This window comes from Buteo buteo, chromosome 9 (genome assembly GCF_964188355.1).
Source record: "Buteo buteo chromosome 9, bButBut1.hap1.1, whole genome shotgun sequence".
Classification (NCBI taxonomy): Eukaryota; Metazoa; Chordata; class Aves; order Accipitriformes; family Accipitridae; genus Buteo; species Buteo buteo.
In genome coordinates this window covers 26,625,347-26,646,388 of record NC_134179.1, presented here as the reverse complement: position 1 = coordinate 26,646,388, position 21,042 = coordinate 26,625,347, and the positions used below count along the sequence as shown (strand labels likewise).

At 35.0% G+C, this 21,042-nt stretch overlaps 1 protein-coding gene across 15 annotated transcripts in view; it reads left to right on the top strand.

The window, feature by feature from the left end:
• The window catches only part of REPS1 (RALBP1 associated Eps domain containing 1), a 68,290-nt gene extending 49,694 nt beyond the window's left edge, over window positions 1–18,596 (top strand). For 11 of the 15 annotated variants that reach the window (XM_075035831.1, XM_075035824.1, XM_075035823.1 and 8 more), the window contains 10 exons: window positions 2,511–2,598; window positions 3,476–3,577; window positions 7,643–7,715; window positions 10,136–10,254; window positions 11,014–11,078; window positions 12,127–12,312; window positions 13,757–13,852; window positions 14,384–14,532; window positions 15,174–15,279; window positions 16,371–18,596. In XM_075035831.1, coding sequence (XP_074891932.1) covers window positions 2,511–2,598; window positions 3,476–3,577; window positions 7,643–7,715; window positions 10,136–10,254; window positions 11,014–11,078; window positions 12,127–12,312; window positions 13,757–13,852; window positions 14,384–14,532; window positions 15,174–15,279; window positions 16,371–16,439 — 1,053 coding nt within the window. In that variant the 3' untranslated portion in view covers window positions 16,440–18,596. The remainder of the gene's footprint in view (window positions 1–2,510; window positions 2,599–3,475; window positions 3,578–7,642; window positions 7,716–10,135; window positions 10,255–11,013; window positions 11,079–12,126; window positions 12,313–13,756; window positions 13,853–14,383; window positions 14,533–15,173; window positions 15,280–16,370) is intronic. The other 4 variants (XM_075035825.1, XM_075035833.1, XM_075035830.1 and 1 more) reach the window with 2 other exon arrangements.
• Window positions 18,597–21,042: the final 2,446 nt, after the last annotated feature.

Genomic DNA, 21,042 nt, shown 5'->3' with positions numbered 1-21,042 from the left:
TTCTTGCCAACTTTGGGAGCCAGAAATTCACTACAGTGTTTCAAGTTCTGCTGGTTTTAAACTTCACAGCATGTGACATTGAAGCAGTTCTGAAATGCGTTAAAATTACTTAAGTATTTAGCTGCTGCTTTCATCCTGCTTTTCTTACAGATTTAATTACAACTGTTAGTGTCCCTTTTTAATTAATTACGGTGTTAGCATCCATTTGATTATATAACAAAATATAGTATATGTACATAATACACATTGAACTGCTTTTAATATTAAACAGGTCACTTCTGAAAAGATATAATACATCAATATACATATATTTTAAATACATAAGTGCTCAACTCTCAGAATTAACACTGATACTTGTGTGGAAATAGTGTTTCTAGATGCTGGAAGCTAGAACTCAAACTGCACTGTTCCCTGTATTCAGAATTGCCCTTAGTAAACATTCAAAACAAGTGAAAATGTCATACTCAAAGTGAAAACCAGCCCTTTTTCATCTAAGAGAGATTTTTTTTTTTAGTTAAATGTACTCTATTTTTATGTTTTAATGAAGTAAACATGATGGAAATCAGTTTATAGTTGTTTCTTACTGTATATAATTGCTTGACAGTAAAGAGCTATCACTGTCTTGTTTCCACAACAAGACAGTAATTTTTTTTACACATAATTAGTAAATGACAAAAATCAGAAGTTTGAAATTTTTTTCCCATGCGTTGATAATCTAAAAAGTAGAACAGTGATGATACATGGAAAACTCATATGTAGTCATATATATGTCTGTGTGTATATGCATGGGTTTATAAAAAGAAATTCAATAGAAATACAAAAGTATACTGGGAGATCACATTCTTGAGTCATCTTCTTACAATCTTGTGGTTGAGAAAAATTTAGAGAATGGTGAGCATCTTCGATGCTTGCTAAGGTGACAGGCTTTAGGAATAGATAATTCAGAATATTTTCCTATGAAAGTAAGAACAAATGACAGCAAATTTTCAGTAGCAGTGTGCAGACTTCTTATTTTAGCAGTTTCAACAGTGATGCTTAGGACTGATTTATTGAACAACAACTGCTTTCCCAAAGGAGAAAATCAGCTTTCTTGAGCAGTTGTTAATAACTAACTAAAGAGTAAATACGTAGACCAGTTCGCTTCTCGTTCTGTTGGAAAAGCAGCGGCTTTGAAGGTAAAAGATTAAGTGGGAAGGGTAAATCAGTACATTCAGCCCCCAGTATGGGAACATAATTTGCCTATTGTGAGTGAAAGTTGGTAACATGTTAAATTGTTTTATGTAAAATTAGATTAATGATCTGAATTAATACATTATATAAAAATCCATTTAACTGTTGGAGACATGACTTTTGTAGGAGCTGCTCATTGGATTACAGCAGAGAACCAAAGCAGCTACAGCAAGAGTGATCTTTGCATGAAAAACCCATTCCAGGGGAAAAGGAAAAGCAATATATTTTAAAGTACTAACTATTCCTAAAAGCCTGGTGCAACAAGAGTGTTTGAGCTGTGACTAGAAAGTGGTTTTAAAAGTTTGCAAGAGTACTGCAAGTCAGTTTAAACGGTTTTAGAAAATATTAATGTAAATGTATTATGCTTGGTGAAATTGATCTCCTTGAGTAGTCAGAACAGATTAAATTTCTGATACAAGGGTAGTTTTGAAACTTCTTGTTATTTCTAGGGACAGAATATAGTCTGAGATTTGTTTTGTGCTGTCATTGTCCCACCCATTCATATATTCTGAATATAGATGACAGTAAAGAAAAACTCAGCCAGCTATGGCCATATTTTTAGGTTACTTACGAACAAACATAAAAGTCTTGAGACTTCTTAAGCTGTCTACACTCAGTCTCCAAACCAAATGGAAAGGGCTGTCTATGAAGTACATTAAAATGGAGTCCCTTGTCTGAACTACAAAGAAAATGCCTAAGTGTAAGGTCAACACCTAACTAGAGGTATATTCCATAGGGTTTATTATCCTGAAGATTAGAAGATTTTACTAATTTAAAGATTCCTGAAACTGTTTTTCTTAAACTACTATGAAGTACCTATTTTACAGAGAATTACTCATACTATTTAAAGAGGCCATAACTTTCTGAGGCATTGCAAGTAAAGCCAAGGAGTGGGGGTTTGAAATTGTGGGGTTTGGTTTTGGGTTGTTGTTTTTTTTTTTGTTGTTGTTGGAAGATGCATTTGAAGTAACAGATATCTGGTATGCCAAAAATGGTGGAAAGCTGGTAAAATTCAGGTCCCACTTACAACATGGTTATCTACAGAAAAATTTCTAGTGCCCTTTTAAAGTAGTATGGTAGGTGACAACTCATAAATCGTTATAGAAACTTCAGCTTATGGAGCTTTGGTTTTATGGCTATATTCAATTCCCTGGAACTGTGTAAAAAAAATTAAATTTGTGATACTTTGTTTAGAAATTACATTTAGCATTATGTCAGAGACTCTTAATAGAACAATTTAAAACTAGGTTAACATCACTTAACTCTGATCTCCTCCACAGGACACTGCAATTGTGCACCCAGTTCCCATAAGAATGACTCCGAGCAAAATCCACATGCAGGAAATGGAGCTTAAAAGAACTGGAAGTGGTAGGGTATTTTTCTCTTGCTAATGAGGGAAGTTTCGTACAACCACAGTTGGCTTTGCTTCCTTAAAAGTGCTGACTCTTTTTTCTTCTCCTTAAATGAACATATCTGGAGTTGTAACCAGCATAATTAATGAGATTCTCTGAGTTAAGAATTAAGAGTACTGTTCAGATAGGTGCAGAGTTTGAATTGGTCACTTGCTACAGTGAGGATTTCACCATCTATAGGAGATCATTGCTTGGAGTAGTTCAGGAGCATCATCATGATACAGATTTGATTTGGGCCTCCAGGAGCATGTCTGGGTTTCCTTATTAAATACTGAAGGAGACTAGGAAGATGGAGAACATAACCTGCACTGATAAAGCTTGTTCTACTGTGGTCAGAAATGCTGAGTTCATTATTTTGAAACCTGAGAGCATTTGGGAGTATTGGCAGGCTTTTTTTTTTTTTTTTTTTTTTTTTTTTGTAATACTCTGGTCAATAATAAGCAAGGTGGTTTGATAGTTTTCCTTGAGGAACAGTGGAGTCTCAGTTTATATATGTGTCGCAATATGCCAATATTTCCTGAAGTCATGTAACTTTTGCACAGTCTGCAGCATATGAGAATAAACAAGTATACACAACACATTTCTTTTAAAATTTCCTTAGCCTTATAAAGAGGTAAAGATTCCCGACTCTTAACAGTGAAAAATAGAAATAATATTATTACAATGTCAAACTTCAAAGTTAAAATAATTCATACACCAAAAGTGTTAAAATACAATTTTAGTCTTGAGTGCAGCACTTCAGATAAGGGCAGAAAACTAATGTAAAGCTTTGGCATCAGAAGTAAAGGCTAGTTTTAATATATTTGTTTAATTAGGCTTGTTTTTCCATCTAGATCATGCTAACCCTACTAGCCCACTACTTGTGAAACCACCTGATCTCCCAGAAGAAAACAAAATGAGTTCATCTGTAAAATTTACAGCTGGAAATACAGTTAGTAAGTATCAAAGTACTTTCTGATCTCATTTTTTACATTATGCAAAATGTAGATCTGATATATTCTTTAGGGAATGAAAACTTGCTAGACAGCAGAAGCTCTAAATTGAGATAAACTTACCCTAAGAAGAGAGACATTTCTGATACAAAGTATATATTAGAAGTAGTAATTAAGAAAGTTCTACTGAAGTCACTGGAGATGTTTTCCTGCCATATGCGTTCAAAAAAGTTAATTTTTGTTAGCCCTTTTCCATCTTCCTGTTTTCTCTTTTAATCTTAGGATGAGAAATTGAAATGTATGGAAAGTGGAATTGACTAAGTAGCATTTGATTGTACTTCCTCAGAACCATGTAACAACATGTTTTCTGAACAGTGAAAGCCTGTTGACCACAAAATTTTCGGATAATTCTCATCTTATTTAGCTACTAAGAAAAAGTGATAGACTTCTAGATTTTTCTTTTTAGGTACAGCTTTTCAACTGTTTGCTCCTAATAGCCTTTTTGATTTTCAGTATCTCCTGCATCCAAAATATTTTGCATTATTTTGATTTGATTAGTCCACTTGTCTAATATTGAGACTGGTACCAGATTATATGTAGCCTGAATGAATTTCTAGAGTCTGTTTCTGAGACTTTTTTTTTCTTTAAGCTGGGAACTTTTCTTCAGTAAAAATAAGGTTTGAAGAACTCATTACTTTGAGTCTTTTGCATTATTAAGACAGAAGTATTTTGGTTGGTTTGTAATAGAGGAGTAATTTAGAAAGTGCCTTTTTGCAACATGTCTTGCTTTCCTCGTGAACTCTGTTTCAGTGGCACTCTTTGTTCTGAGCAACATCTTGAGCCTGTCGTGTCTTTTTCTTCTCAAGCAGAGTTCTGTTTTTACTAGGTAGTCTTCTGATGCAAAAAAAAGAATGAGCAGACATGGTCTTTTAGTGGGGAAACTACAACTATATGCAGGGTCTAAGTTCTGAGAGCCCTTCTGTACTCCCTTTTCCTTATCCAAGTGTAGCTTAACCTTTGATAAAGGGCCTGTAACTGTAATTATACCAAGAAATGCTCTTCCCTCAGAGGAAAGATATAGTGAAATAAAACAAACCTCATTGCAGCATAACATAAAGCCATCCTGTAGTACCTCAAACTGTAGTTATCATGGGATGCCCATCCTTTTTCTGAAGAAATGGCTCTTGTCAATATTGCAAGTAATTTGGATGGTTAACACCTTTCAGGTGAATCCTGAAGAAATCATTTAATACAAGCTAATTCTAGAAGAGGAATTTCTGATGCTTAAAAAACCACTATAAATCTAACAAATTTTTTTTGTGCGGACTTGCCGTCTTGGTAATTACATTTCTTAATGTTCTTTACTGTCATACTTTAAATAGTCTTATCGGAGCACTTTCTGTGCTAAATCTGTGACGGTGTCTATAGTGCACTTCCTTGAGCTGTTGGGCTGGAGTAAGTTTTCAGTGTTTGCTTTTGTTGCTTGATGTTGTTTAGCTGTGCCAGAATTCATTTGAGAATAGGGAGTGTCAATCTTAGTTTAAGCAAGTCCTTTTCTAAGTAGGTTTTGTTGTTTATTTAGCTTTTTTATATATTGCTGTTTTGGAAGTGTTGTTTCATAAATGGACATTCTTAAAGAACCTTTCTTCTAGACTATTTTGTTCATAGGTTCACATGCTTTTTTCTGCATTGTACAGAAGAGTACAGAATTCTTCGTGTTTTATTGATCAAAATTTAGATGCAGGTTAATTATTTTACTTCTCATAATGCACTGTTCATGGATCAATATATTAAAATAGTATTTGAACTGAGAACCAATAGAGATTTATAAGCATCATCATGATGTTGAGAAATTAGCATTTTATCTTTGTTTTCCATGCTTTACATCAGCAGTAATTCAGCTTGGAAGTTATGAATTTGTAAGTAGCAGCTTGGACCTAAGCCAGGAAGCAAGGACAAACTTTTCCATTGCATGAGATAAGAAAGAAGTCAGTAGGCATAGGCACTACAGAATTGTCTTTCTGTTCAAGCCGTGTGATTTGGAACGAAGGAGAGGGGATCTATAACCTCAGAAAGAGATAACTGGAGAAGTTGATCAATAATTCTTTGGATTGCTGGACACCCACAGTGTTGAAACTGTTATTATGCCAGTAAAAATAAAAGGAGCAAAAATAACTGCTGTTTTCCCAAATTGTAACTTTAAAGCAATGTACTACTTCAATATGTCATTAAGGAAAATTTTGTGAATAAGTTATTTTAAACTCCTGCTAAATGATATAAACAAGATCATGAATACTGCAGTCAGAATGGAAGGATAATCTAAATCATCTTCCTTCATAATGAATTACAAAGCTGGAGATGTAACTTGTATTACTAACATTGAAAAGTAGAAACCTCCCTTGAGGACAAAAATAATGTTGCAAAAGTCTATATCCTTCATGATAGAAACTTCACCTATCATGCTTACATTACTGGAAATACTGAAAAGGATCCTACTAGATTCAAGATTGTGTTCAAACTCATGAGTTTGGATTAGCCAATATTGGTGCAGTTACGAAGATTACATTTGCTAAGTGACCATCCTTTGCCTTATATAGCCATTACAATTGTTTACTATCCAAATGTTTTTGAGATTGGTTTAGAAATGCTTCTTCTATTATCAGTGTAAAACCAGTAGTTTTGTACTGAAATGATGTAAAACTTTTTGGTCCAGAAGGGCATACTTTTTCTTTTTAGAAGTGTGATTACATGAATTCTTGTTTCTCACTTGATCCTTGAAAACTTAAATGTCATCTCGTGGTAGACACTTCTGTTTCTTTTTTTTTTTTTTAAAGAATGTGTATATAGATACCATCTTTTAATTCTCTGTAGTCCTCATTAGAGACACACCTGTAAACCTGCAGAGAATAACTTCTCATCTGAAATGAACTTGAAATAGGGTATTCCTCAGCTAACTGTGTATGGTAAAGGTTTCAAGCCAAGTTCACTAGATTAATGTACCTGCAGTTTTAAGGGGTGGGGGAGTTAACAGGTAAGAATGTGCCTTGCTGAACAGGAAAGTCATCTCTGCAGGATTCTTGTTTCTGAGTGCTGGTTGACATGTCTTAACGCTTTTGAAGACTTTAGTGTCCTAGGAGGTTAAAGTAATCCTTTGAGACTGGGTAATTCAGAAAAATCTTGATGTTCTTCAGTAGAATTTTCCTCTTTACTGATAACTAATCAGGTGAGTCTCATTGGTCCAGTGACTTTCCACCTTGGACTGTGCTTTACCACGTGCTCTGGAATCATCCCTTGTGATAAATTACTCTGATATCCATTTTTCTGTCTACTTTCATTCCACACAAATCTTGTGATTTTAGTGAGGCTCCTCATTTCTGGGGAAAAAACCTCAAGCTTTGCACAGCATTTAAGGGTAACGGTGTCCTTAAGGAAGCTGTCTTATGTGATGCTGTAATAGCATCTTTCATTTTTATAGGTTGCCTTAACCAAAAGTGGAAAGGTTTTAAACAGATTTAGTCCAAAACGGAGCTGAGTACAAGCCTTGAAGGTACAGAAGTTACAGTAGTAGCAAAGCTACTGAGTTCATCTGTGTACTGTAGATATCTTTTCCTTTTTCTGACTTCTAAGGCTGGTGACAATACTTCAGGACTTCTAAAATCAAGCATGTCCTACTCCTTGCTTTTTTTTTTTTCTTGGATGTCCCTTACTCTTGTTGGCTAGATTGTTGAAGTGATAAAATGCCAAGTGTTTAAAAATGATTGCTTATGAAATTTGCATTTTGTATTTTAAATACAACACTATAGTCATTGTTTATTTTTAAGTACATCCCGTAGTAACCAACAACTCATAGTACTGGGTGAGGGGAGTTGGTTTGTATTGGATCCTTCAATTACTCAAACTCAAGGATTTTGAATCCTGCCCAGATGATACCTTACAGGGAAGCAGTACAAGGACATAAACCTTTTTTAAAAATAAAAATGGGATATTTGAAATTATATATTACCTATATCTGTTAGGGTATATTAATGTTGCAAAACACATATGAAACTTTGTACTTTCTTTTACCAGCAGATGGTTACAGCAGTTCGGACTCCTATGCTTCAGATCCAGAGCAAATTGGAAGTACTGTAACACGGCAACGGTAAGTAAAGTAGCAATTGAAGAAAATAAATAAAAGGTGTTTAAAGCAGCCTGTTCTGAGCTTCTGTTTTATTGACAGTTATCTTGTAAAATGATGGCTAAATAGATTTAACACGGCAACGGTAAGTAAAGTAGCAATTGAAGAAAATAAATAAAAGGTGTTTAAAGCAGCCTGTTCTGAGCTTCTGTTTTATTGACAGTTATCTTGTAAAATGATGGCTAAATAGATTCTTAACTTTAACGCTCAGGAATCTGGAAGGCAGTGTGTTTTCTAATGCATTAACAGTGTATGCTGGTCCTGTTAATGTGCAAGTGAAAATTCGAGAAGTATTGTAATCTAAAAAGTTTGGGATTGGCCAGTCAAATGAAACTCCACGTTCATTCTGAAATCCTGATAAAGACTTTCTCCTTAAACACAAGGGAATGTAAGCTTATAGGAGATCATGATGTTACTTGAAAACAATTTTTTGTATTTTTAAACAAATCCATTAGGCATTAATGGAGAAGTACCTTGTGACTTTGTAGCATAAAAGAAGAATAAAACATAAATTAGAAATATCACAGCAGTAACGCAATTTCTTTTAGTAATGGGCTTTTATATAATGAAGCATAGTCATAGCCCCAGTGTAAATTAAGGCATTGGAGGAAACTATGCAAGCACATAACCAACAACTGCATTGTTTGACATAAGAGAATGTGCTGTACTAGCTGGTGCTAATTGTTCCCATTAAATGTGCCTGAATAGGATTAAACACCAGCTATGCCATTAACCATCTTACAGTCAGTTTCAGAGGTCAGTTTCAAACCAGAAATAATTATGGTGACTTCAACAGCAAAGAAAGATTTGCATTTGCTGTTCAGTACAGCAGCTTGAAAACTTCTTTCCTCCATTGTTACTTAATGGCAAATTTGATTGTCTGTCCTGCTTCTATGTATGTTTTTGTACTATCAACATGATGGTTTCAACATTTTCTTTTCATCTCTGATTTTGGGTTGGGTTCTCTTGCTGAACTTGTGTGGATGTGTGAAGCTTTCTGATGAGTTTCCACTTGATGGCACAGGTAGCTTCTGTCCAGAGCTGGCAGTTCTGCCAGTGTCCATCCAGGAAATTTTTCTCCCACTTCCTCTTTTACTTCCTTCCAGTGATACCTCTTCTACCAATTGCAATCTTAGCTATAGAGATTACATTGTCCTTAACCCTACCATCAGTCCAGAGTACTTTTTCTATTTTCAGAAAGCAAAAACTGACAAGACTATGTCAGATAATGATATTTCAGGAGTGTCCTTAAACCACTTTCTCCCTTTTTTAATCCTACTTGTGCCTTTTATACTAGACTAGCTAGGGGGATGACCTTAAGTGTTAGTGTAATTATATTTGTATTTCATTAGCTGGAGGGTTACACAGTGTTACAGAAGCATTGTCCTGGAGAGTATATTAAGAAAGCAAATTTTTCTATTGTGATAACTCAGTTTTCTGTCTGGACTTACACATTCAGGAATGTCAGGTTTTGTGTGAAATTTAGGTACTTCTTACCTCTCCTAGTTTTATATCTTACGATAGTTACAGAAGAATGTTACAGAAGTCAGTCGTAGAAAAGATTTTATCACTTATTTATGAGTTGAATAAGAGTAGCTGTATTCACGTCAGTGATTCAGTAACTCTGTCTTGCTCAGATTGGACTAGTTAGGAAGTTTCTACAAGCTGTTTTTAAATGGAATTTGTACAAAAATTCTGTATGCAGTAAATCCCACTTAAATGGCACTTAGTGCAGTACTTCATCCTTCTATCCTTTCTGCATGTGTGGTCGATGAACTTACAACAGGTATCCGCTAGATGGTGATCCTACCTAAGACTGAGTTAAAATTTCTGAAGATGCTACCAAGCATATAGATTTGAAAAATTTCAGGTAGAGAATTAAATAGCTATCTCATACACTGAGGTACTTCTTAAGCTCAATATATATGAAGGCAGGTCCAACAGAAACTTAATATTCTTCTTCAGTGACATTGAACTTAAACCATTTAAAACCTAATCAGGATGTTTGACTACATCTTACATGCTTTGCAAATTATAGTGACTACCATCTGGATAGAATTACTGTATTTAGGACTCTCTGTTTCTGAACTATCATTGTTTGGGATGTGTGTCAAGCTATTGGTTATCCAAAGGTAAATTACTTGTGGTAATATAAGAATAATTTGGATAATGGAGATTTAAGTAAATAGAAATATAAAAACAATTGTGAAATCAAAGAATACCAGAAGTTTAAAACTGATTTTGAAATCTTCAAAATCAATGGCAATCAGGCTCTTTTCCATCTGTCAGACTTTATTTTTTTAACTGCATACTTTGAAGAACTTTTGAATTTTAGTTCTGTTGTAGCTGCCTAAAATCTCTACAGAAGCTTATATGTTTTGCAGATCACATTCAGGAACATCTCCAGATAACACTGCGCCACCACCACCCCCTCCAAGGCCTCATCCTTCTCATTCTCGATCATCATCTTTGGATATGAACAGATCCTTTTCAGTTACCCCAGGTAGATACACTGTGTTCCTAGTGTATATTCGTTTTCAGTACATATATTTCTGAAGCAAACATTTTTTTTTTTCCTCTGAAGAAAGATTTAGAGTGTGTTTTTTAAAACCCTGCTTCTGAATGAAAAAGCTGAAAATGTTGTCACTCTTCCTGTATTAAAATTTGTACTCCACTTTGCTTAAACAGATAATTTAGGAAGTAAATTTTCAATGTTGGCATTGTAGTCATTTGGGTGAATGTGGGAAGCAAAGTCAGGAAATAACATTTTGGTAGTGCACCCACATGCAATGAATTGCATCTGCCAGTAAATTTTCAAGAGGAGTTCTCTCATTGTTAGATGTATTAGATGGGTGTTAAGTATTTCACTTCAGAGGAAATTACGAAAGGTCACTTCTGATGCTTTGCTGCTTAAAGGTTTTTATTGTACTTCTGGCTTGTCAGTATTATGCAGTTCAGAATCATGAAGTGTGAGAAAATGTTAAGAGTGTATAATGAGGGTAAAAGAAAAAAAGGACTAAGATCAGAAAAGTATGACCATGTCTGTACTTTAAGCTGGAACAAAGGACAAGATCCATGTTCTGATTCCTTGTTTTGTGTGTTTAGAAATTTGAAAGGCGATGACATTACAATTATGTTCCTCAATATGACAGGTTGATATGTAGGCAAAATGCAGGACTTCTTTATGTTGACGAGTCAAAATTAGATAGCACTGTAATGTGAAGAGTAACAATCTCGGCCAAACACGATGCCTTTTTTACAGGACAGCAACAGGCTGGAGTTGTTGCCTATCCCCCTGCAGTGCCTCCAAGACCACAGCCTTCACAGGTGATGTTGTCACTTTCAAAAAATCATACCCTTAACTCGGTGCGTCATTTTTATCTAACTCTGAATTTTGACTTATCTCTAAAATGAGTAGCATTGCTTGGTATTTTTTGAAACCACCAGGATGTGAATGATGGCAAAACCTAGACTATAGCCAAATGTTAGCCTTTCCTGAGTAAATAATTGCTTCTGGTGGAACCATGGGATGGGATTAAAGTAGAGATTGAGGAGGGAGGAGTGAATGGCTCTGGAGCTCTTAGTTGTAGGAAAGAGAGGAAAGTTATACTTTCACATTTCTTTATCTGTCCCTGTACAGCTAATAGGCCATAACACAGACTGTGAGAGCATTCTTTCAAAGTTTTGCAAAATAAGTGTTTATCTTCCTTCTGTATGGAACAGGGTATCGTTTTACATAACATGCCTGCTCCGAAAAGGAGTGATCCCACTTCTTCCTTTGTTATAGACTTGGTCATCTTTGCAGGCCTGGTCTGAGTCAGTTCATTTAGCTGATTTGGTAAAAAACAAATACTGAAAAAGTTGTTTTTCCTTTGTCTCAACCAGCTGAATTCTTCAACTGCTGTGCAGATCTGACATGGGACAGATAAAATTGCTTTTCAGTTGTTTTTCAGCAGCAGCTAGTTGTTAAGAATCTGAGTTACCAGCAGTTGAAGTCAGTCAATGGATTCAGAAATAATCTGCAAGGAAAGAGGGTACAATGACAGACATACTCCATACAGTGTGATCACATAAGCATGTTTCCCTGTGGAACTAGACTAAAAATCTGTATCAAGCCTAACGGAGCCAAGCTGGACTGTTACAACAGAAACATCTACTGTCCAATTTGTCTAGCGAGTCCTACAATGCATTTGTCTTTGGTCTTGTTCTCTGGATAATAGCACATCTGATTGAACTTCCTTTTCTCTTAAATATTTCTCTAAAAAGGCAAATAATCTTTAACGTTCTGTCACAAACTGTTTTTTGGCAAGATTCTTTGCATCAGATAATTATGTTAAGAACAATGTCACTAAATATTTTTGTTGTTTTATTGCAGGGTGCAGGTCCTCATGTGCATCGCCCAGTAGATGCTGAAGGCCTAATAGCTCATACCAGTACCTCACCTCAGCAAATACCAGAACAGCCAAATTTTGCAGACTTCAGCCAGTTTGAGGCATTTGCTGTTTCAGGTGTAAACAAAGAGGAAGAAGATGAAATTGAAACACACTCAGAAGTCTTGCAGGTGAGCAGAAGTGAAGATCTTGTCAATCGCTTAATACCACCAACAGTTAGGAGACTTTGTTAAAACCTACTACTGTTTCAACTCAGTGGTTTTTTTAATGGCATCCTAATTCATTGCTAGAAATCAATTACATTACACACTGCTATGCTTATGTAGTAATGGCTAAACACCTAGGCAGAAGAAATTCCTTTCTTTTCAGTGCTTGATTGTAATTCAAAAGACTTTGTACTTATTAGCATGTGTGTGCACAAACATAATTGTGTTGGTGCATTTAAGACTTAGTACAGGCAAAAGTTTTCTTCTGCTCACTCTTGTCAGACTTCCAAAACTGGCAAGTTTTGAAGTAGCCTGTCTTAATAAATGAGATGACTGTCAAGTATTGTAAGCATCTGCTAGAATTCCATTAATTTGGTTTTGTTCAAAGCCATTGGACAGACAGCTAAAGTGAATAGAGCTCTGGCATCCTTCTATAATACAGAGAGAGATGTTTACAAAACCTTGTTTCCTACTACAGACACAGGACTTAAAGTTTGCAAGCCTCAGAGTTTATTCTTACTAATGTCATAATAGCTTACTGCTATTACATGAATGACTTCATGTTTTCCTTTCATAGTTTGTAGCCTTCATCCAGATTTTAAGTTCTCTGGGGCACTTCTGCATCCTCAGTTGCAAAAGTACCTGTGGTGCTTTAAAGTCCTCGCAACTATTAGCAACTTGTTCTTACTTCCCTTAATCAGGAAGGTCAATGACGTAGAGGCATTTGAGCATTCTCCATTGTACCTCATTGCAAAATCAGCTATGTTAGCTTAAGCTGCCACTGAAAACTGCTTAAGTTAAGCCTGCTGATTGTTTTGCATTGAAGTGGATGGAGAACAGTCACATTGTGTTCCATTGGAGAGATTAACCTTTGGCAGTAATAAATAGATAATGGTGATAATGTAATAGCAGAAACAGCTGTAGCACTTTATCATCTGGCCACAGCCTCTTTTGTACTATACAGTGCCTCATAATATTGGGGATTTGACTTTATTCGGAGGTCTTCCAACATCCGGAGTACAATGCTCGAGAGCAGAGTACTTTCAAGTAACTATTTAATCTTTTTTTCATAATTGTTTGAGATTCTGTGTTGAATCTTAATTTCTGTATCAAAATACGGGTCTGACTATTGATTCTGGAAGTACAGCTTTTTACTTATATGCCTCTTCTGTAAGCTGCTCCCAGGCCAAAACAGCGTTTGTGACCAAGATAGTTTTAGGTGGTTTTACTCCAAAGTAGGTATTGCTGCTGTATTCCAGCTTGTGCTTCTAAAGAGACTTGAACTGGAATTTAGTTGTGAACTGTATTCATGTATCAGAAACGCAGCATACTTGTATTTATTCCAACTGTTGCCAAATGAAATACTTGTTAAGAAGTAGTTTTCTAAATGTAGTTTATATCCCTTTAGGTTGAAAAGCCCTCTGATTCTGCAAGTTCTCTTAGAGTTGCCAAAGCAGATGGAAGAGTTGAAGACAAAGCACCTGCTAATGTCCCCACTAGCGCGGTATGCAAAGTACACTTGGAAGGAGAGCACAGTTGTCTGATATATATGAAATTATATGTTTGCTTTGATTTGCAACAGCAACTTCATATGCTTCCACTTGAACCCAGTTTTCTTAGGTCTTAGCTTGAAGTAGGCACAATTTTTGAAACAGAGCAAAACTTTTAGTGCAGAACTTGGTTAACAGTAGCTTTTTTTTGTTACAGACACATAATTACTGAGGCGAAAGCGTGCTCCGAGATGTTGTGTATTTGCAGTTGTCAGTTGTACCATGGTGTTTCTGCTTGCACAGTTCTTTGTCGGTGTTTAGCAACCTCCTGCCCTTTCACCAGGGGGTAGGATTTAGTACTTAAAGTTTTTTTTCCCAGACCATATGAGAAAGCACTAGATGTCTGTCAGAAAATATCTGATGGGTTGTAAATTCAGTTAGCTCAGTAGCTGGTTTTGCGAATATGTAATACAAACAAGTTACCAGGTTACAATCCCAGTAAAATGGAGTTCGTGAGAATTAATAGGCTGTGTTTTCCTCTTCAGGGTAAAGGCACTACCCCACTTGCTCCACCACCAAAGCCTATTCGCAGAAGATTAAAATCAGAAGATGAGCTAAGACCTGAAGCTGAGGAACATACACAGAAAACAGGTGTCATAGCTGCTGTTCTTGCTTCACAGCCATCTATTCCTAGGTAACCCAAGAAGTGTATCAATACATCTGTTACTGGAAAATTTACATTTAAAGAGCATACACGCTTTCTTTTCCAGGAGTTGCAAAAAATTTCAGTGTGCTTAAACTAAATTAATTTAACAGTTTAAAGGGTTTTGGTTTTTAAACAAGATCATCCCAAAGCCTCTACCACTTGGAGACCTTTTAGAGATCTTGAATTTTGGAGTGTGAATTCTTTTTTTAACTTCTGCAAGTATGTTGGAAATAAGTGGTGGTAGTACTAAGATGTAGTGTTTAATTTGAAATAATGGTTGCTATGAACAGTCCAAAATGTGCAGTCTTTGTGTCCTAGCATGAAAGTAGACTATTACATTAATAACTTTGAGGTAAATGAATGTGGTATGGTGTGTTGGGACTTAAGAAAATTGATCGTGACAAGTTTTTAAAATGTGCTGCTTGATGTTTCATTGAAACCAAGTATGTGTGGCTTCCATGCAAACAAACAAGGTTAATCAAGCCAGGCAGAAGAGGGAAAATTAACAGTGTAACAAGTTAAAAAAATTTGAAAAGAGGATTCTGCTCATTTAAAAAAGAGGGACTGTAAATGAGATACTCAGCTAAGCAATGAAATGACTTATTACAATACTTCTAATATATTCTCAGATCAGTGGGGAAAGACAAGAAGGCAATTCAGGCATCAATCAGACGTAACAAGGAAACCAACACTGTTTTGGCCAGATTGAATAGTGAACTACAGCAGCAACTAAAGGTAATTCCGTAGTCTTTGTCTGTTCAAGAGAAGAGCCTGAGAGGGCAAGATGTTAGTGAGGCACAGTAACAGGCATCTCTGCAAACCAATGATATACATATTAGAGGATGTTGATACAAAATATTTAGTTGTCTTTGTAGATCATAGAACATACCTAATTGTGACAAGCTTTGTGAAATTACAAAGGACACTTTTACTACTACAAAACACGTTTTTCAATGTATTGATTTGCTTTCAGCTACACTAAAAATAAAAATCAGAAATCTTAACTTAGTATTAATAACTAGAGGTAGCTGTTGTGGTCATCAGATACTTTAAAAGCAGTACTGAGAACAGTAGCTGAAGGGGTTTGCTTTCTTCTGAAGGAAAAAGCAAACCTTAAAGTCTTAATAAAATCATAAATATTTTTAAACACAATCTGGAATGCAAAACTTGCAGCTTAAACAGATGACTATTGTTCTTATTATTTAGGTCAGCTATTACTGTTTTGGATTTATCTGTAGGCACCATCTTAACATCTTTCTCTTGGCATCTTTCTTACCTTAAGATATCTACTTTAATTATCAAGTTAATATAAAAAAACCCAAAACTTAAATGTAAACATGAATTAATGTGATACTGTCTAGACTGGAAGATAGGCCATTTTAAAAACTTATGAAGCCTGAATTTCACTTGTTACTATTTATGAGAATCAAGGTGCATAAAATTCACGTAAGAGGAAAAACTGGGGAAAAAACCCTGAGCTTCCAATCTTTTAATGGAGATGAGAGCTTACCCCCTTAACATTTTAGACTTCATCTGAAAATATTATAGTTGGGTTTGCAGCTGGTTACAACTTTGTGGTTTGGGGTGATTTGAAAGAAATGAAAAAATACTAAATGGCTTCACCTTTGAGCAAAGTATTGATTTTCATTTATGAGTAATTACTAGCTAGCCAATCTTCCATTCAGATTACCAGAAGAGTTCTCCACGTTCTAGAAAAGACATTAGTTCTCAAAACTGAAGCTGACATTTAACAGTTTTGATCACATGAGGAAATTTTTAATATTCATTCTCTGTGGACAGTCAGTAGAAAAATCTTTCTTTTGTAGGATGTTCTTGAAGAGAGAATCTCCCTGGAAGTCCAACTGGAACAACTTCGACCCTTCTCTCACCTCTAAGCCTACTGCCGTTAACTGTGAATTTACTAATTTTGAAAGGGGTATTGGTTTCAAAGCCTATTTAAAGATCCATGCATCTAGCTCAGTGCACTCTATTCTACATTAAATGTTGTGGTTCTGTTTTGTCAATTTGTCCACTTTTGTATTTAAGTATTTTACTTTCAGTACAGAGAAAACAGAAACTTTTTCCTTGAATGTGACACTGCCTCTCATAATTTTCTGTGGGCATCCGTGATCTTTGTTGGACTTGAGTTTGCAGAGTTTGTCACCAAAATTTCCAACTGGAATTTTTTAGTGGTTTCTTTTTTCCCCGTTGAAACATCTTTGCAGAAGAGGATTGCTAATCAGTTGACTTTAAGCACATAAAATATTCTTTTGCTGTGGCATTTATTTTACTGTGCCAGAAAAGAGAAAAACTAGTAATCTGTCATCAGCCAATGTTACTTCCCAAGCTGCCTTTCACAATTGGAAAGTTGTTCACAATTCTAGAAAGCCTGCCTCTTTGCAATAAACCAACTTATTCAGGTTGACAGAGTTTTTGCAGGCTCCTTGCCATATCAACTGGATTTGACTTTGTGTTTTTGTTGCATACATTATAGAGTATGTAACCACAGATTGCCAGGTGTTCACATTTTATCCATTCATGATCCCAATTCAGCCGCATGCATATAAAGATTTATGGTACAATTGGTAGTCTATCAAACAGACCTTTTTCAGTCCTCTCTTTTGTGAAAAGGGTTGGGTATAAATCCCCAGCATATTAATTACACATTACCTAAGCACCACCTGTAATTGCATGTTTCACACATTAGCTTTTAATAACAGATCACATCCACCAGTCTTCACTGTAACAAATTGTATTGTCAAGTAATGTGTCAATACCTCTATGAACTTCTAATTCCCAGGAAAAAAAAAAGAAAAAAACAGGAAAAAAAAAACCAAACAAAAACCGAACAGTTTGCTTCTTAGGAATTTTGGGGTACCTTCTGTCATCTTGTTTCCAGGCCTTATTTCTCTGGCATATAGACAGGCTTCACTATTAACAGAGTTCCCTGAGTGTATCCTGCTATTCAGGTTGATGTACTGTATTAGGATTTGTTGTATATTGTACGATACACACCTTTTGATCTCATATGTAAATTTGCATTAATTGCTGACTAACAGCAGATATTCTATTTAATGGCTTCTTCTGGCTGTGGGATCATAGATGTTTAACTGCATGGATGTATCTCTGCAGAATCAGAACTAGCAATTGTGTGATTTTTACACCAATAAAACAGCACAATATTTTAATTTTGTTGATTCATCTTTACCTGGGAATTGAAACTCATTCAGATGGGGGGAGGGTTTTATTACAGGTCTGCAGGGAATTTTTTGTAATTTTGTGGCATGTACAAGAAATAGTTGATCATAATCCCTTGACCATTTTCTTCCCTCATTTTTTAGCTGTTGGTCAGAAGTGATCAAATTCTCTTGGTAATCTGTGGCTATACTCCTTTTGTATCTTCCTATAAGCAAATTTAAAACAGTTGTAACTTCTAAAAAGTAAACGCTAGTACTGACTTGGGTCAAAGAAATATATAGTTCTTTAGTCTTCATTTCTGGTTTGATTTCCTTGAAATACCTTTCAAAATTAAAACTAAATGGATCTCCTGTTAGCAGTCCTTATCCTCACAGTGTCACTTCTGTGCTTAAATGAAATTCTCTTAACATCTGCTTCCTTTCCAAAAGGATAGCTCAAGACAGATTTTTCTGCTGGATATGCTGTTTGTTACAGTGAAAAAGAAGTATTTCTCTTTTTGGTTATCATAAACAGACTGGATAATTATGGTTAATTTTTATTACTATAAATATTCCAACATTTTTTCAAATGTCATGGAAGTGTTGCAGAATGGCTTATGTATATAATCCAAAGCAAGATTCCCTGGTATGAAAGACACAAATGTCATAGTTGCATGAAAGGTGGTACTTTCTATTTGCATGTAAAGGGATTAAGAGATGATAGCGAAATGGGCACAAAGGTTACATATGAATTACATATCAACTATGTCTTGCCAATTAGTAGATAAAGTACAAGACTTTGACTTCGAAAAATAAGATATAACTAGGGAAATGAAAAAAAAACAACAAAAAACAACCAAAACAAAAAAAAAACAACCCCAAAACAAACCTAAAAAACTTTAAAGTAGATGGACTAATCAATTCTGTTATAACTGCCAAGTAGCAAGAACAGTGTTTAGAAAAGTGGGTCACTTACTGTAGTTAAAGAATGTTGATTTCAAACCAACTGGATCTTGTCCATAGTTTATTTTAAATTTAAAAATACTTTTTTAAAATAGTACTATTTTCATATTAATATTTAAGTATTAAGCCTATGTTTATAGCAGCAGGATTCATAAATCAGAATTTAACATTTTAAGCTTAAATGTGAAAAGCCTTTTACATTCAAATGTGACATGTACATATGATTTTCTGTAACATCAATGTCTTTCTAGTAGAATGACAAGTTAGTGTCTCAAGTGAAGAACTTGGGCAATCTGAACATTTTTGTGTCTTGCCAACAAGTCTATTTTTAAGGATTTTTGTGGATTACTTTTAATGCATCATTCAGTATGTTTTAAACCAGTTTTTCGTGATCAGAAGAGCTTCTAACTGAAAAATTACTTATGTCTTAAGAACATCACTGCCAATGATGTTCAGAAGTTACCTCACTTAGTAATGTAACCCAACTTTAATCCCTTATAAAATTATTTCCCTGTCTTCGCCATTTGTTTGATCTTGATCCAGCTACTTGATACATTCTTTTTTATGAACTTAGATTGTAAGCTCTTTGGGGCAAGGAATTATGTACCATACAAGAGATGCTCTCTATATTGCAAGCATAAATGTAGACTACTAAATAGTATGGAGTGTGATTCATGTACCCAGCTAGGATGGATGGACAGCAGCATGCATTTCTGAAACACCTGCAAAATGTTTTTCTTTGGAATTTGTGATTGGAGGAGTGTCTCTCTTCTTGTTTGATTTGTGTTTCCTTTGTTTGTCCTACTAATGTGCCTCTTTCTTCATTCCACCTGCTTTGGAGTTGCTTTTTTCTCCATTCATTGCCTATCTTTGGACTGCAGAGAAGATTTCCAAAATGCAAAGGTAAAAAGCTGAAAAGCCACTTTTTTTGAGCAGTATTTTAAGTCTACCCAATGTAAGCTAGTATTTTCAATTTTTTTGTACTTCACATGCCCCTCATTTTACTTGCAATTGTATAGTACATGAACTAGAGGATCTCTTATTACTGAAAATGTCTTATGTGGGATAAACAAAGTTGAGGTTATAAAAACTCAAAGCTAAAGAAAATAAATTTGCAGCATTGTTTCTTGTGTGAGGTGTCTCTGTCCCTTATGGATGGGGTGTGCTGTGTTTCTGCTCTACATTTAGGGCAAAGTTGAGTTACTCTCCTGGGTTCAGCTATGTACAGAGTTTGTCTCTAAATGCAACTTTATGGATAACCTAGTCTTAATCACTTTTTCCTAAAAGAAAAAAAAAATTAAAAGGAAAAAATAAACACACTGTCTCTTGACTCATTCTACTCTTAGTTTCTAGTAGAATGTAGTTTCATGAAATGGTAATGTGTTACAAAAACATGTTACTCCCAAGTTAGTAATAACAATGCAATTCTTAATCTGTGTAGAAGGTTAAAAAATAACTTGAGTATTTTAAACATGCTTGCATGCTTTAGTTTCTTAAATACTTTACAAAGCAGTCCATGTGCAGTTGAGTATTCATTTATACTCCCCAAAGTTCTATTTTTGAGACATACAACTTAATTTCACAAGCAGAATTCCAGCTTGTTTTGCCATGCATATTGATGTACTAATCATTTATAATACAGCTCTCTAGAAGAAAACACACGAAAACCAAGGACTTTGTTCTCTAACAGCAAAAAAATTTTCAATAGACTTAATAGTCTTTGAAAACAACTAACTAGCGGTTGTATAGGAACAAATGTTAATGTCTATAAACTAATAACCAAATGAGACTATACAGTGTTGTCCTGATAATTAGTACCCAAGCAAAATAGAAACCTTTTTTTTTCCACAGGAGTCTTTAAATTAATTGCTTTTCAAAATTCAATTACATGTTTGGGGGGAGGGTTTAATACTGTGTAATTTACTTTGAGTAATGCTTCTTTAAATTGGCCAAATAGGTTTTAAATGTGCAATTCCTGCTTTAAAGCTAGATTGTACACTAATTGTACCTGATTGTACACTATTAGTGTATTCCAAAGTGATTTTACAATACTTTTTTCCAGCTTACTGATATATAGGCATTCGATGTCTTGCATTTAAGTTATTGTCAGAAACAGCCCTTGTTTCATTATAATACTCAAAAATTCAGAATTGTAACTCTATGAAATACTAAGTTTGTGATCTCGCAGCTTATATCTGAAATTTTGAGACAACTTTTAGTACTATTTATCACACTGACAGCATACTGCAACACAGAAAGCTACATGAATTCTCTTCTATCTCTGGTAGAATATGTTCTTGACACTTTCACTCTTACAGATATTAAGAATGCATCTAATCTGGAAGCAGTTGAAATTACT